This window comes from Ovis aries, chromosome 20, assembly GCF_016772045.2.
Source record: "Ovis aries strain OAR_USU_Benz2616 breed Rambouillet chromosome 20, ARS-UI_Ramb_v3.0, whole genome shotgun sequence".
NCBI lineage: Eukaryota > Metazoa > Chordata > Mammalia > Artiodactyla > Bovidae > Ovis > Ovis aries.
The window spans coordinates 27,274,469-27,288,345 of record NC_056073.1 but is presented as its reverse complement, the minus strand read 5'-3'; the positions used below and the strand labels follow the sequence as shown (position 1 = coordinate 27,288,345).

Genomic DNA, 13,877 nt, shown 5'->3' with positions numbered 1-13,877 from the left:
ATTGGAAAAGGCAGACCCATCTTGATGGCAGTTCATGTGAAATAAAGATCCTGGGTCTCAGTTGATGACATTCACAAAATGAGTTAACTGGATAATGGAGTGACAATAAAGATAATTTAATCTTAGGTTGTATTAATAGGCCCTTGGGGTTCCAGGTCACAGGTCTCAGTCCTGCTGGAAACTACACAGGTCAGATCACAATGACCCACAATTTAAGATAAGCACTGACAGAACAAAGAACTCCCAAACCTCTGACCTTAAAAGTCTTAAGCTCTAGACCTATGCAATCACCTTGGTCTCATTTGAATTTAAGTCTCAGCAGGTTCAAACCTGCTGCTCATCTGTGTTTTTCTGACAGCTGCACAAGACAGAAACCTGGGGATCATCCTTACATCCCTTCGCCCCTACTCTCATCTCCCAAGTCCAGTCTACCAAGAAGCTCTGTTGCCTTTGCTTCCCCAATTCCCCTTAAAGTCATCATTTCTGTTTCCATCCCTATCGGGGCACATGCTACTTCCATCTTGCCTGGACCACTGAGTAATCTCCCAGGATCTGTTTCTGTTCCTCTCTGGTTTGTTTAAGCCAGTGTGATCTTTAGGCATGCAAATCTAAACCCACTCCTTTATTCCAAACCCTTTAATGGTTTCCCATGGGCCTCAAAATAGAACAAAATCTTTTGGGGCAATTTTGCTCCCCTACCCCCTACTTTGTGCACTACTGGCCTTCTTTCAGTCCTGCCAAGGGACACAGTCCTTCCTGCCACATAGAATTTGCAGCTTGCTCTTCCTCCACCTGGAATATAGTTCCCTGGTGTTTTTGCCTTGTTAACTCCAGCTTGTCCTTCAGTGATGTTCCTTGACTTGCCCAACCAGGTCAAATCCCCTCCTGATGCTCTCAGTGCACCTGATTCTTCTTTATAGCACTTACTACAGGTATGAATTTACATGTTTTTGGTTATTTTTTTAGAAAATAATGACAATGCTACTTACTGAGCGTCCTCTATGTGCCAGGCTGTTGTTCAATTGCTCAGTCATGTCCAACTCTTTGCCACCCTGTGGACTGCAGCACATCAGACTTCCCTGTCCTTCACTATCTGCCAGAGTTTGCTCAAATTCATGTCCACTGAGTAGTGATCCCATCCAACCATCTCATCCTCAGTCGTCCCCTTCTTCTGCCTTCAATCTTTCCCAGCATCAGGGTCTTTTCTGGTAAGTTGGCTCTTCACATCAGGCAGCCAAAGTATTGGAGTTTCAGCTTCAGCATCAGTCCTTCCAATGAATATTCAGGACTAATCTCCTTTAGGATTGGCTGGTTTGATATTCTTGCAGTCCAAGGGACTCTCAAGAGTCTTCTCCAACACCACAGTTCAAAAGCATCAATTCTTCGACACTCAGCCTTCTTTATGGTCCAACTCTCATATCCATACATGACTACTGGAAAAACCAGAGCTTTGACCAGATGGACCTTTGTTGGCAAAGCAATGTCTCTGCTTTTCAATATGCTATCTAGGTTGGTCATAGCTTTTCTTGCAAGGAGCAAGCATCTTTTAATTTCATGGCTGCAATCACCATCTGTAGTGATTTTGGAGCCCAAGGAAATAAAGTCTGTCACTGTTTCTGTTGTTTCCCCATCTATGTGCCATGAAATAATGGGACCAGATGCCAGGATCTTCGTTTTTTATATGTTGAGTTTTAAGCCAGCTTCTTTACTCTCCTCTTCCACTTTCATCAAGAGGCTCTTTAGTTCCTCTTCACTTTCTGCCATAAGGGTGGTATTATCTGCATATCTGAGTTATTGGTATTTCTCCCGGCAGTCTTGATTCCAGTTTGTGCTTCATCCAGCCCAACGTTTCTCATGATGTACTCTGCATATAAGTTAAATAAGCAGGGTGACAATATACAGCCTTGATGTACTCCTTTCCCAATTTGGAACCACTCCATTGTTTCATGTCCAGTTCTAACTGTTGCTTCTTGACCTGCATACAGGTTTCTCAGGAGGCAGGTCAGGTGGTCTGGTATTCCCATCTCTTTAAGAATTTTCCACAATTTGTTGTGATCCACACAAAGGCATTAGCATAGTCAATGAAGCAGAAGTAGATGTTTTTCTGGAGTTTTATATCTTAGTTAATTCAACACAGGAAGAAGTTATTGCCATTTTGCAGAGAAGATAAACCTATGTTAGGTTAGCAATATGCCCAGGACAGCACAGCTGGGAAATGGAAAAACTGATGGTGAACAGCCTGGCCGCTCCTGGCTCTGTTCCTTCTTTCCAGCACACCTGAGGGGGTGAAGACATGAGCTCTCCATTACCCATCATAGAATGTTTTCATACACAGAGTGGATAGCCCTAGTCAGGGAGCTCTTTCCATAATCGCAGCTCCAAGGAGCCCAGGCTGACTTTCCTCTTGAAGGCCAGTTCTAAGAACTCAGACTGTGCTCAGCCGGATATCAGACCCCTTGCATCCCTTAAAGCAGGGCTCTCCAAGAGAACTCTGTGATCATGGTCTTCAACTGCACCATCTAATAGGTAGCTGCTAGCTACATGCAACTATTATTTGAAATGCAGCTACTGTGACTGAGAAACTGAATTAAAAATTTTATTTTAGTTAATTTAAATAGCCACAGGTGACTAGCAGCTCCTGTTCTGGACAGTGCAGACTTAGTTTTCCCTACATTGTAGGGAACCATGATCCAGTCCACCCACCTCCCCTTGCTTGTTCTGATTAAAATGAAGCATATGGCCTATTTCAGTTTTACACACACATAAATGCTTACTTAAAAGATGGCACTGGACTCCGTGTGCCACTTTGTAATCTCCTTTTCTCCCTGTCATGATAGGTGGTCCACAGTTCAGGCCAGGAGGCAGTGACCTCCTCTGCAAGTGTTGCCTGGCATTCTATATTTCAAAGACCCACATTTTATCTAACCAGCTCCCAGTGATAAACATCTGGGCTCTCTCCAATGTTTTCAGGCTACAACAACAAACACAGTTTAGTAAACATCTTTGCATGTATATCTCTCTACCCATGTGGAAGTTCAGTATGCTACCTTCCTAATGGGGAGTTGCTAGGTCAAAGGGTAATCATTAAAACCATTGGTACATATCGCCAAATTACCCTTAGAAGGGTATGCCTATGTCAACTTTCCACGAAAATATTATGAATATGGTCAAGTGCTCATGTATACTGAAGCCAACAGTGAGGTTGTCATTATTACTATCATTCCTAACTGGACATTATTTATTTAAATTATTTTTCCTTAATTAACAGTGAATTCTCTGGTGGCTCAGACAGTAAAGAGTCTGCCTGCAATGAGGGAGACCTGAGTTCTATCCCTGAGTTGGGAAGATGCCCTGGAGAAGGAAATGGCAACCCACTCCAGTATTCTTGCCTGGAAAATCCTATGGACAGAGCCTGGGGGGCTACAGTCCATATAGCTTCGAAGAGTCGGACACAACTGGGTGACTTCACTTTCACTTTCAGTTAAGAGTGAAGGTGAAAGTTTCTTGGACTTACCTGGTGACTCAGCTGGTAAAGAATCCCCCTGCAACGCTGGAGACTTGGGTTCGATCCCTGGGTTGGGAAGATCCCCTGGAGAAGGGAAAGGCTACTCACTCCAGTATTCTGGCCTGGAGAATTCCATGGACTGTATAGTCCATGGGGTTGCAAAGAATAACTTTTTTTTTTAAGATGTATTTATTTTATTTTTAGCTACACTGGGTCTTTTCTACCCACAGGCTTTCTCTAGTTGAGGCAAGTGGAGGCTATTCTTCATTGCGGTGCACAGGCTTTTCATTGCAGTGGCTTCTCTTGTTGCAGAGCACAGGCTCTAGTGTGTGGACTCAGTAGATGTGGAACATGAGCTTAGTTGCTCTGTGGCATGCGGAATCTTCCTGGGCCAGGGATCGAACCAGTGTCCCTCGCACTGCAAGGCGTATTCTTAACCACTGAACCACCAGGGAAGCCCCAAGAATCACTTTTGAGAGTTTCTTCATTTGGTTACAAGGCACTTGTGTTTATTCCATTTACTGTCTGTTATTTTTTAGTATTTCTATTATATTGTTTATTTTTCTTACTGCTTTTGAGTGATAAGTGCTCTTTGTATTTTGGCTAGTTTATCCACCATTTCTTCCCAGATTATCAGTTCAGTTCAGTTGCTCAGTCATGTCCGACTCTGCGATCCCATGAACTGCAGCACACCAGGCCTCCTTGTCCATCACCAACTCCCAGAGTCCACCCAAACTCATGTTCATTGACTCGGAGATGCCATCTAACCATCTCATCCTCTGTTGTCCCCTTTTTCTCCTGCCCTCAATCTTTTCCAGCCTCAAGGTCTTTTCAAATGAATCGGCTCTTCGTATCAGATGGCCAAAGTATTGGAGTTTCAGCTTCAACATCAGTCCTTCCAATGATCACCCAGGACTGATCTCCTTTAGGATGGACTGGTTGGATCTCCTTGCAGTCCAAGGGACTCTCAAGAGTCTTCTCCAACACCACAGTTCAAAAGCATAATGATGCTACGGCTCTCAGCCTTCTTTATAGTCCAACTCTCACATCCATACATGACTACTGGAAAACCATAGCCTTGACTAGATGGACCTTTGTTGGCAAAGTAATGTCTCTGCTTTTTAATATGCTGTCTAGGTTGGTCATAACTTTCCTTCCAAGGAGTAAGCGTCTTTTAATTTCATGAGTGCAGTCACCATCTGTGGTGATTTTGGAGCCCCCCAAAATAAAAGATTATAATTTGTCCTTTAACCTTATTTAACATCTGTCATAAAGTAGCTTTGCCAGTTTTCTGTCACTCTTTGAGGATTTTAAACATTGTTCAAGAAATAGAGCAACAAAACACGCATGGGCTGGCTACAAAGTGTAACAAAGCTTTAGTCTTACCATTTTGATTCCTGGTCACTTGGAAATGTACTTCAAATCCCAGTTTCAGCACTTTCTAGCTATCTGATCACAATCACAAATTTCTTATTCTCAATGAGTTTCCATTTTCTAGTCTGCAAAGTGGGAATAACAAAACATGAAAGTGAAAGTCGTTCAACGGTGTCCAACTCTTTCTGAACCCATGGACTATACAGTTCATGGAATTCTCCAGGCCAGAATCCTGGACTTGGTAGCCATTCCCTTCTCCAGGGGATCTTCCCAATAAAACTTGCCTTTCAGGAATTTGGGTGACCGTGTAGCTCTGGCTTTTACTGAAGAAGTTCCCTCACCCGGTAATAGTTTCATAAATCAAATCAGTCCAATCAATTTTTTCTTTTAAAAACTGCATTTATTAGGATATTCTAATTAAACAGGAAGCGCTGAAACTCCAATACTTTGGCCACCTGATGCAAAGAACTGACTCACTGGAAAAGACCCTGATACTGGGAAAGATTGAAGGTGGGAGAAGGGGACGACAGAGGATGAGATGGCTGGATGGTATCACCAACTCAATGGACATGAGTTTGAGTAAGCTCCAGGAATTGGTGATGGACAGGGAGGCCTGGCTGCAGTCCATGGGGTCGCAAAGAGTCGGATACGACTGAGCGACTGAACTGAACTGGGGAGGTGAGCGGAAGCATGCAGGACATGAGAACATTTGTGGAGGACTTGGGCTTCCCTGGTGGCTCAGACGGTAAAGAGTCTGCCTGCAGTGCGGGAGACCCAGGTTCCGATTCCTGGGTGGGAAAGATCCCCTAGAGAAGGAAACAACAACCCACTCCAGTATTCTTGCCTGGAAAAATCCCATGGATGGTGGAGCTTGACAGGCCCCACTCCATGGGGTTGCAAAGAGTCAGACACGACTAAGCGACTTCACTTTAGGTACCTAGGAAGGCGCAGTGGATTGAATTAACACCTAATTTGAGAAAATGCTCTGGAAAGTGCATTATTGCAATTTTACGGGAAGCAACTGAGCTCAAGGAACCCAGTTTCCTGCGTCTCTACACGTAAGCGCCTCACCACCAAGCAGTTTCTGCACCTCCGCCAGGAAGCCCTCGGGGTATTTCTACTCCCAGCGTTCCCACTCCAGTTCAGTCAGTTAGACTCGCCGTTAGCCGAGTGGGTGGAAAGGGAGGCGGAACCAAGCAGCCAGACCTCTGGTGCTGCCGGCGCTCTTAAATACAAGCCAGCCTCTCTCCGCTAGGCTTCCTCGCGGTGCCTTTTGGGAGTTGAAGTCAGATGCGCCTCAGCTTGCTCCCGGGTGAGGAAGGACAAGACTCCAGTTCCCAGCATGCCTTGCTGTGGGCGAGTGCAGCGCCGATTCTTATCCTCCCCACTTCTCCACCCCTTCCCTTCTCTTCTGAATCCTCCAATCTGAACTCCAGTCGGTGAAATTCTTCGTCTCTCTCCCATTTTTTCCCTGTCATTTTCCGCCATCCTATTCCTCTTCCAGGGAGGAAGCCTCGTATAAGCGACGGCTTGTGACTCGGAGTGCACGAGAAAGGGGATCGACACGGAGTTACGGTAAGGGTGCAAGGCGAGAAGGGATGGCGAAATATGAGAGAGAGAGTTGAGAGAGAGGCGAGGATTGGGAGGAAAGTAGGGGACAAGTTGGGAGATCGTGCGGTGTAGATCAGGGTGAATGGGGTGAGGGAAGAGGAAAGAAGTGGAACTGGATTTGGGAGACATGGAGGGGAAAAATAGTTACTGCCGTGCTCAGCACGAGGTGGGGCCAAGAAGTAGATGGAAGAACATACGAATTTGGAACTTACAGGCTGATCAGACCAAGAGAGGCAGAAGGGAAAAAGGATTGGGCGCATTAGTGTCTTTGTCACTGCTTAGGTAAAGATGAGACAATTCATTGAAATATCAAGTGTTTTTGCAAATATGGGACAATTGACAATTTTGTTATCTAGAAATTGAGAGAAGACTGGTGTTTAGGTCAGAAGTGAGGTGAGAAGGCAGGAAAAGAGGAGAGGTTGGTCAGGATTGGGAGAAACAAGAGGAGGTGAGTGACATGAAAAAGGAAACCATAGGTGAGTTTTCATGGGGGCCGGTGGATCGGGAATCAGAATTAGAAAGGTGAGGGGTGATGCTGGCATGGCTTGTGGGGGTACACTAACACTTGCATCTCTCAGGTGATGGAGAGCACCCCTTCCAGGGGTGGACTGAATCGAGTACACCTACAATGCAGGAATTTGCAGGAATTCCTAGGAGGCCTGAGCCCTGGTATATTGGATCGATTGTATGGGCACCCTGCCACCTGCCTGGCTGTCTTCAGGTGAGGAACCCCCTTCATGGTAGGGTCCATGGTGGGGAAATGTAATGGGGCCTGCAGATTGAAATAAGTTATTGTGGGTAGAAGCTTAGCCGTGGTGGGCTTGGAGAGTAAAGTGTGTCAGGCAAAGCCATATGGAGGATGTGGCGGCAGCAAGACAGGTAAAAGCGTGGGGGGTGAATGTGAGATGTTTGAGAGGCCATGGATGGCAAGGATGCAGTTCTAAGACAGTTTCTGATGTTAACATTGTCCCTCTGCCCGCTTATAGGGAGCTCCCATCTTTGGCTAAGAACTGGGTGATGCGGATGCTCTTTCTGGAACAGCCTTTGCCACAAGCTGCTGTAGCCCTGTGGGTGAAGAAGGAATTCAGCAAGTGAGTCTCTCCTGCGTTTTTAGCCAGATACAAATTTCTCAACAGCCAGGCTTCCCAAACTGCTGTTCTTGGAACACTTGTAGGAAATATTAATGGGGACACCAACAACTTGTAATTAAACACATTTGGGAAATTCTCATTACTGTAATTTGCCTCTCGGAGAGTTGTGATGTCTGTAACAAGGCTCTGGTAGGTGTTACAGTAAAGAAATTTGCCTTAAGACACTGATCTCACTCTGTGAAATGGTGTTCCGAGGACCACCAGTTTAGAAAAGGCAGAAACTGACACCTTTGTGGGTCTCCTTTCTGTTCCCTAGTTATCTCCCTCACCTCTCTGCTTCTGTTCCAGAGCTCAGGAGGAAAGCACGGGGTTGCTGAGCGGCCTCCGTATCTGGCACACCCAGCTGCTCCCTGGTGGTCTCCAGGGCCTCATCCTCAACCCCATCTTCCGCCAAAACCTCCGCATTGCCCTTCTGGGTGGGTATGTCACTTCCGTCTTTTCCTAAATTAGGTAGGGGACATAGTGATTGAATTGCTGGCCTGGGAGCTCCTGAGGGGCCTCTCTGCAACCTTGCAGGCTCCACTTTTGGAAGCTCCTTTGGGAGTAAGTTGGACCAGATGGAGCTACATGGTGTAGGAAATGTCTCCCACTCATGGTCCCTGGGGATGAGGGTCAACTAAGGGCAGAAGCGTGGGTGGGGAACACAGGTAGGGTTCCTTACTGTTGGCCGTCCTGGCATAGGGGCAAGGCCTGGTCTGATGACACAAGTCAGCTGGGACCAGACAAGCATGCCCGGGACGTCCCCTCACTTGACAAGTACGCCGAGGAGCGATGGGAGGTGAGGACTTGGGCCTCTGTGGGTGTTTCTGCTTGTGTTCCTGCTTCCCACAGCCTTTAAGGCATCCAACTGTGTTCTCTTCCGTTCCTCAGGTGGTCCTGCACTTCATGGTGGGATCCCCCAGTGCAGCCGTCAGCCAGGACTTGGCTCAGCTCCTCAGCCAGGCTGGGCTCATGAAGAGGTGAGGAAGCCGGAGGTACAACAGCTCTGTTTTGCCATGTCCTTGAGTCCCTGCTAAATTGAGTCCACCTTGGGTCAGGATTGGAGAAGGTTGACTGAAAAAGGCGGGCTGAGGGACTTCTCCGGTGGTGCAGTGGCTAAGATTCCACGTTTCCAGTGCAGGGGACCCAGGTTCAATCCCTGGTCAGGGAACTAGATCCCACATGCCGCAACTAAGAGTTTGCATGTCACACAAAGATACTGCTTGCCTCAACAAAGATGGAAGATCCCGCATGCTATGACTAAGACCTGGCATGGCCAAATATTTTTAAAAGGAGAGTAGAGCAGAGTATGGCAAGAGATAAACAAACAACAAAAAAACGTGGGCACACAGGTGGGACGGTGGCCTTTCTCTGCACACCTCTGCCATGAGCCCTGTCTGTCACCAGTGCCGAACCTGGAGAGCCACCCTGCATTACCTCTGCCGGCTTCCAGTTCCTGTTGCTGGACACCCCAGCCCAGCTCTGGTACTTTATGTTGCAGTATCTGCAGACAGCCCAGGTGAGCAGGTCAGGGGTGCCCGCCAGCACTCTCTACTCTTGCCCAGACCCGCTGAGGGACTGCTGCCCGCAGTCTCTGTTCCCTGGTTTTCTCTCATTTCCTCCCTCCCACCTCTCCCCCTTTGTCTCTGCCCATTCCTCCCTAGAGTCGGGGCATGGACCTAGTGGAGATTCTCTCCTTCCTCTTCCAGCTCAGCTTCTCCACTCTGGGCAAGGTAAGTAGGAGGCTTGAGTGGGCAAGATGGGAAGAGAGTAAAGAGATGGGAAGGGGAAATGAGGTAATGGGGCAATACAGTGGAGGATAAGCATGAACAAAGAACAGGAAGAGATGGGAAAAGAGGGAGTGAGTGTATGGGATTGGGAAAGGGAGAATGGGATGTGTTTTGGACCCCAGCTGGCCTCTCCTTTTCCCCAGGATTACTCTGTGGAAGGTATGAGTGATTCTCTGTTGAACTTCCTGCAACATCTGCGTGAGTTTGGGCTTGTTTTCCAGAGGAAGGTATGAGCACCCAGACACATGGCCTCTACCAAAGAGACGGGGTGGGATGGTGCCTTGGCCTTTAAAGGAGAGTGGGGTCTTGGGAGGCAGTCATGAGAAGCAGTTGCCAGGACTGAATACTTATCTCCCTTGAGGGAGAGAAGTTGGGAGCTGAGGTCCTGGGCACCGGGAGGAATCTGATGTTTCAGGAGGAAGACGTAGTGCAGTGAGGCCTGAGAGAGGGCCTGTGGCCTTTCCCTTCTCCTTTTCAGAGGAAATCTCGGCGTTACTACCCCACACGCCTGGCCATCAATCTCTCATCAGGTGTTTCTGGGGCTGGGGGCACCGCACATCAGCCTGGCTTCATTGTTGTGGAAACCAATTACCGACTGTATGCCTACACGGGTGAGGCTGAACAGAGGGCCCCTGGGAGAGCAGGCTGGTGGGGAGGGGAGGAAGAAGGGGAAGGAAGCAGGAGGGACTGCCAGTTTCTAGTCACGTACACTTGTAACTTGGTGGTTTACAGAGCTCTCTGAGGCTTGGGGGAGCCTAGATGTGGGAAGCCTCCTAATCTTCTCTTCCTATCTTCTGGTCAGAGTCGGAGCTGCAGATCGCCCTTATTGCCCTTTTCTCTGAGATGCTCTATCGCTTCCCCAACATGGTGGTGGCACAGGTGACCCGGGAGAGCGTGCAGCAGGCCATTGCCAGTGGCATCACAGCCCAGCAGGTATCCCTGCCTGGGGAAGGTGTGGGTGGAAAGAAAGGCTGCACTTGGGCTGTAGGGTATGGGGTGGTCACCTACCAGAAGGCTAGCATAGGGTCTATTACAGAAGGTGGTGGTGAGTTGTCTACATGTGAACATCAGGTCATGAGAAATCAAGGCTCTCAGTGTGGGGAGAGGTAGACCCTCCTGCAGAAGACTCGTAAGGAGGAGCTATAACTCTGGATTTGTGTCTCAATACCACCACTTCCTAGCTGCACAGTGGTCTAGTTGTTTCTCTTATCTGAGCCTCAGTTTCCTCATCTGGAAAACGGAAATAATGACAGTTCCCCCTTCAGGGCTTCTGATAGATCTCACTTCAGCTATCAGGGCTTCCTTGCTAGCTCAGTTGGTAAAGAATTCACCTGCAATGCAGGAGACCCCAGGGCAATTCCTGGGTTGGGAAGATCCACTGGAGAAGGGATAGGCTATCCACTCCAGTATTCCTGGGCTTCCCTTGTGGTTCAGCTGGTAATGAATCAGCCCTCAGTGTGGGAGACCTGGGTTTGATCCCTGGGTTGGAAAGATGCCCTGGAGAAGGGAAAGGCTACCCACTCCAGTATTCTGGCTTAGAGAATTACATGGACTGAATAGTCTATGGGGTCACAAAGAGTCGGACATGACTGAGCGACTTTCACAAAAGGTTGTTGAACGAAGTCAGTGAAATAGAGGTAAAGCATTTAGTTCAGAGCCTGCCATGCAGTTAGTGCTCAAAAATAATAGTTGCTGTTAATTTAAAGAAAAAAAAAAAAACCTATGGAAAGGGCAAATATGCCAAAGAAGGAGCGGCAGACATCACCAATGGGAGCAACACCTAAGGACAACAGCTAATCTGGGATGTGTTGAATTGATAGGCATATGCCTATGAATTTTTAAACAATCAGTTGATGTTCAGTGACATTAGGAGATAGGTAGCTTTTCTGCTTTCTTTTTTGAGAATTCTGTGCAATGAGAATTGCACTTACTTGAGAATTTATTTACTGCCATTGATCCCAATTCTTGTCTGTTTTCCTAGATCATCCATTTCCTAAGGACAAGGGCCCACCCAGTGATGCTTAAACAGGTACAAAAATGAGGCTGGAGGGACAAACAGCTGCAGGAGGCTGAGAGCCCTTGGTACCTGGTGATGAAGTGATGGAAAAGAGAAATGGAAATCCAAATCTGGGGAATGAGTGGAGGGCTGGGGCTGCCTGGAGCAGTACTTCTGAATCTTACAAGGGCCATCCCTTGTCCTTGCAGACACCGGTGCTGCCTCCCACCATCACGGACCAGATTCGGCTCTGGGAGCTGGAAAGGGACAGGCTCCGGTTCACAGAAGGTGCGTGGTTTCTGGTGGGTTTTTTTTTGGTCATTGGCCAGAAGAAGGACAATTCAGTCTGGGTGAACTGAAAAAGCTGTTCATGCATTTTATTTTTTGTTTACTGCATGGGCTAGTAAACCCATGCATGTTTTATTTCAGGATGAGTTGATGGCAGTAAATAAATTCTCGAATGGGTGTGATTTGGATTCAGCTAGAAGAGGGAAATTGGAAGGGATTCAATTCAGTTCAGTTGCTCAGTCATGTCCGACTCTTTGTGACCCCATGAACTGCTGCACACCAGGCTTCCCTGTCCATCACCAACTCCCATACAGCTTACTAAAACTCATGTCCATCGAATTGGTGATGCCACCCACCCATCTCATCCTCAGTGAGTTAGTTCTTCACATCAGGTGGCCAAAGTATTGGAGTTTCAGCTTCAGCATCAGTCCTTCCAATGAATATTCAGGACTGATTTCCTTTAAGATTGACTGTTTTGTTCTTGCAGTCCGAGGGACTCAAGAGTTTTCTCCAACACCACAGTTCAAAAGCATCAATTCTTCGGTGCTCAGCCTTCTTTATAGTTCAACTCTAACATCCATACATGACTACTGGAAAAACCATAGCTTTGACTAAATGGACCTTTGTTGGCAAAGTAATGTCTCTGCTTTTTTAATACACTGTCTAGGTTGGTCATAGCTTTTCTTGCAAGGAGCAAGCATCTTTTAATTTCATGGCTGCAGTCACTATCTGCAGTGATTTTGGAGCCCCCAAAAATCAAGTCTGTCACTGTTTCCATTGTTTCCCCATCTATTTGCCATGAAGTGATGGGACCAGATGCCATGATCTTAGTTTCCTGAATGTTGAGTTTCCAACCAACTTTTTCACTCTCCTCTTTCACATTCATCAAGAGGCTCTTTAGTTCTTCGCTTTCTGCCATAAGGGTGGTGTCATCTGCGTATCTGAGGTTATTGATATTTCTCCCAGCAGTCTTGATTCCAGCTATTGCTTCATCCAGCCCAGCATTTCTCATGATGTACTCTGATATGTTAAATAAGCAGGGTGACTATATACAGCCTTCACGTACTTCTTTCCCGATCTAGAACCAGTCTCTTGTTCCATATCCAGTTCTAACTGTTGCTTCTTGACCTGCAAAAAGATATCTTAGGAGGCAGTTCAGGTGGTCTGGTATTCCCATCTCTTTAAGAATTTTCCACAGTTTGTTGTGATCCACACAGTCATTGGCTTGGGCATAGTCAATAAAACAGAAATAGATGTTTTTCTGGAACTCTCTTGCTTTTTCAGTGATCCAGTGGATGTTGGCAATTTGATTTCTGGTTCCTCTGCCTTTTCTAAATCCAACTTGAACATTTGGAAGTTCACAGTTCACATATTATTGAAGCTTGGCTTGGAAGAAAGACTTTGAGCATAGTTTGCTAGCATGTGAGATGAGTGCAATTGTGCCGTAATCTGAACATTCTTTGGCATTGGAATGAAAACTGACCTTTTCCAGTCCTGTGGCCACTGCTGAGTTTTCCAGATTTGCTGGCATATTGAGTGCAGCACTTTCACAGCATCATCTTTTAGGATTTGAGGGATAATTCATAGGGATGATTTCTCTGGTTTTGGTTAGCAATGGGTTTTCTTACTGTATTATACTGCCTTCCTGAATATGGCTGGGTCATGCTAGTGTTAGGATTTAAATGTGGGTGGCAAGCCGAGACCGCTGGTTCCCTGAGGCTGCCATCGAGGGGCTGCCACCTCCCGTTCTCACCTCCTCTCTCTCTCCCTGCTGCTCCTGACTTGCGGACCCCAGGCGTCCTGTATAACCAGTTCCTGTCACAAGTGGACTTTGAGCTGCTGCTGGCCCACGCGCGGGAGCTCGGCGTCCTGGTGTTCGAGAACTCGGCCAAGCGGCTCATGGTGGTGACCCCGGCTGGGCACAGCGACGTCAAGCGCTTCTGGAAGCGGCAGAAGCACAACTCCTGAGAGTGCGGGACTGGACCTGGGCGGGGCGCAACCCGAAAGGCGGGCTGCGTGGAGGCTGGCGCGGCCTCAGAACTCAGGTTTTTTTTTTTTTTTTTTTAATTCACACGTCGGGACTCTTCTAGTTTAATAAAATTGTGAAAGTGAACCACACGACCCCCGCCACCCCTCTGCGAAACTTCCTCTCTTCGCGCCGGCAACGCTCATCTCCGCGTCGA

At 47.3% G+C, this 13,877-nt stretch overlaps 1 protein-coding gene across 1 annotated transcript; it reads left to right on the top strand.

Annotated features, from left to right (window-relative positions):
• The first annotated feature begins 6,285 nt into the window (after positions 1-6,285).
• Positions 6,286-13,815, top strand: GTF2H4 (general transcription factor IIH subunit 4). Its single transcript, XM_004018967.6, has 14 exons — positions 6,286-6,454; positions 7,069-7,211; positions 7,477-7,581; positions 7,930-8,061; positions 8,323-8,419; positions 8,512-8,600; positions 9,028-9,139; positions 9,285-9,353; positions 9,554-9,637; positions 9,889-10,021; positions 10,213-10,343; positions 11,392-11,439; positions 11,616-11,694; positions 13,490-13,815. Exons 2-14 carry the CDS (start codon positions 7,072-7,074, stop codon positions 13,660-13,662), a joined length of 1,392 nt encoding a protein of 463 aa, XP_004019016.1. The 5' UTR covers positions 6,286-6,454; positions 7,069-7,071; the 3' UTR covers positions 13,663-13,815.
• The last annotated feature ends 62 nt before the right edge of the window (positions 13,816-13,877 follow it).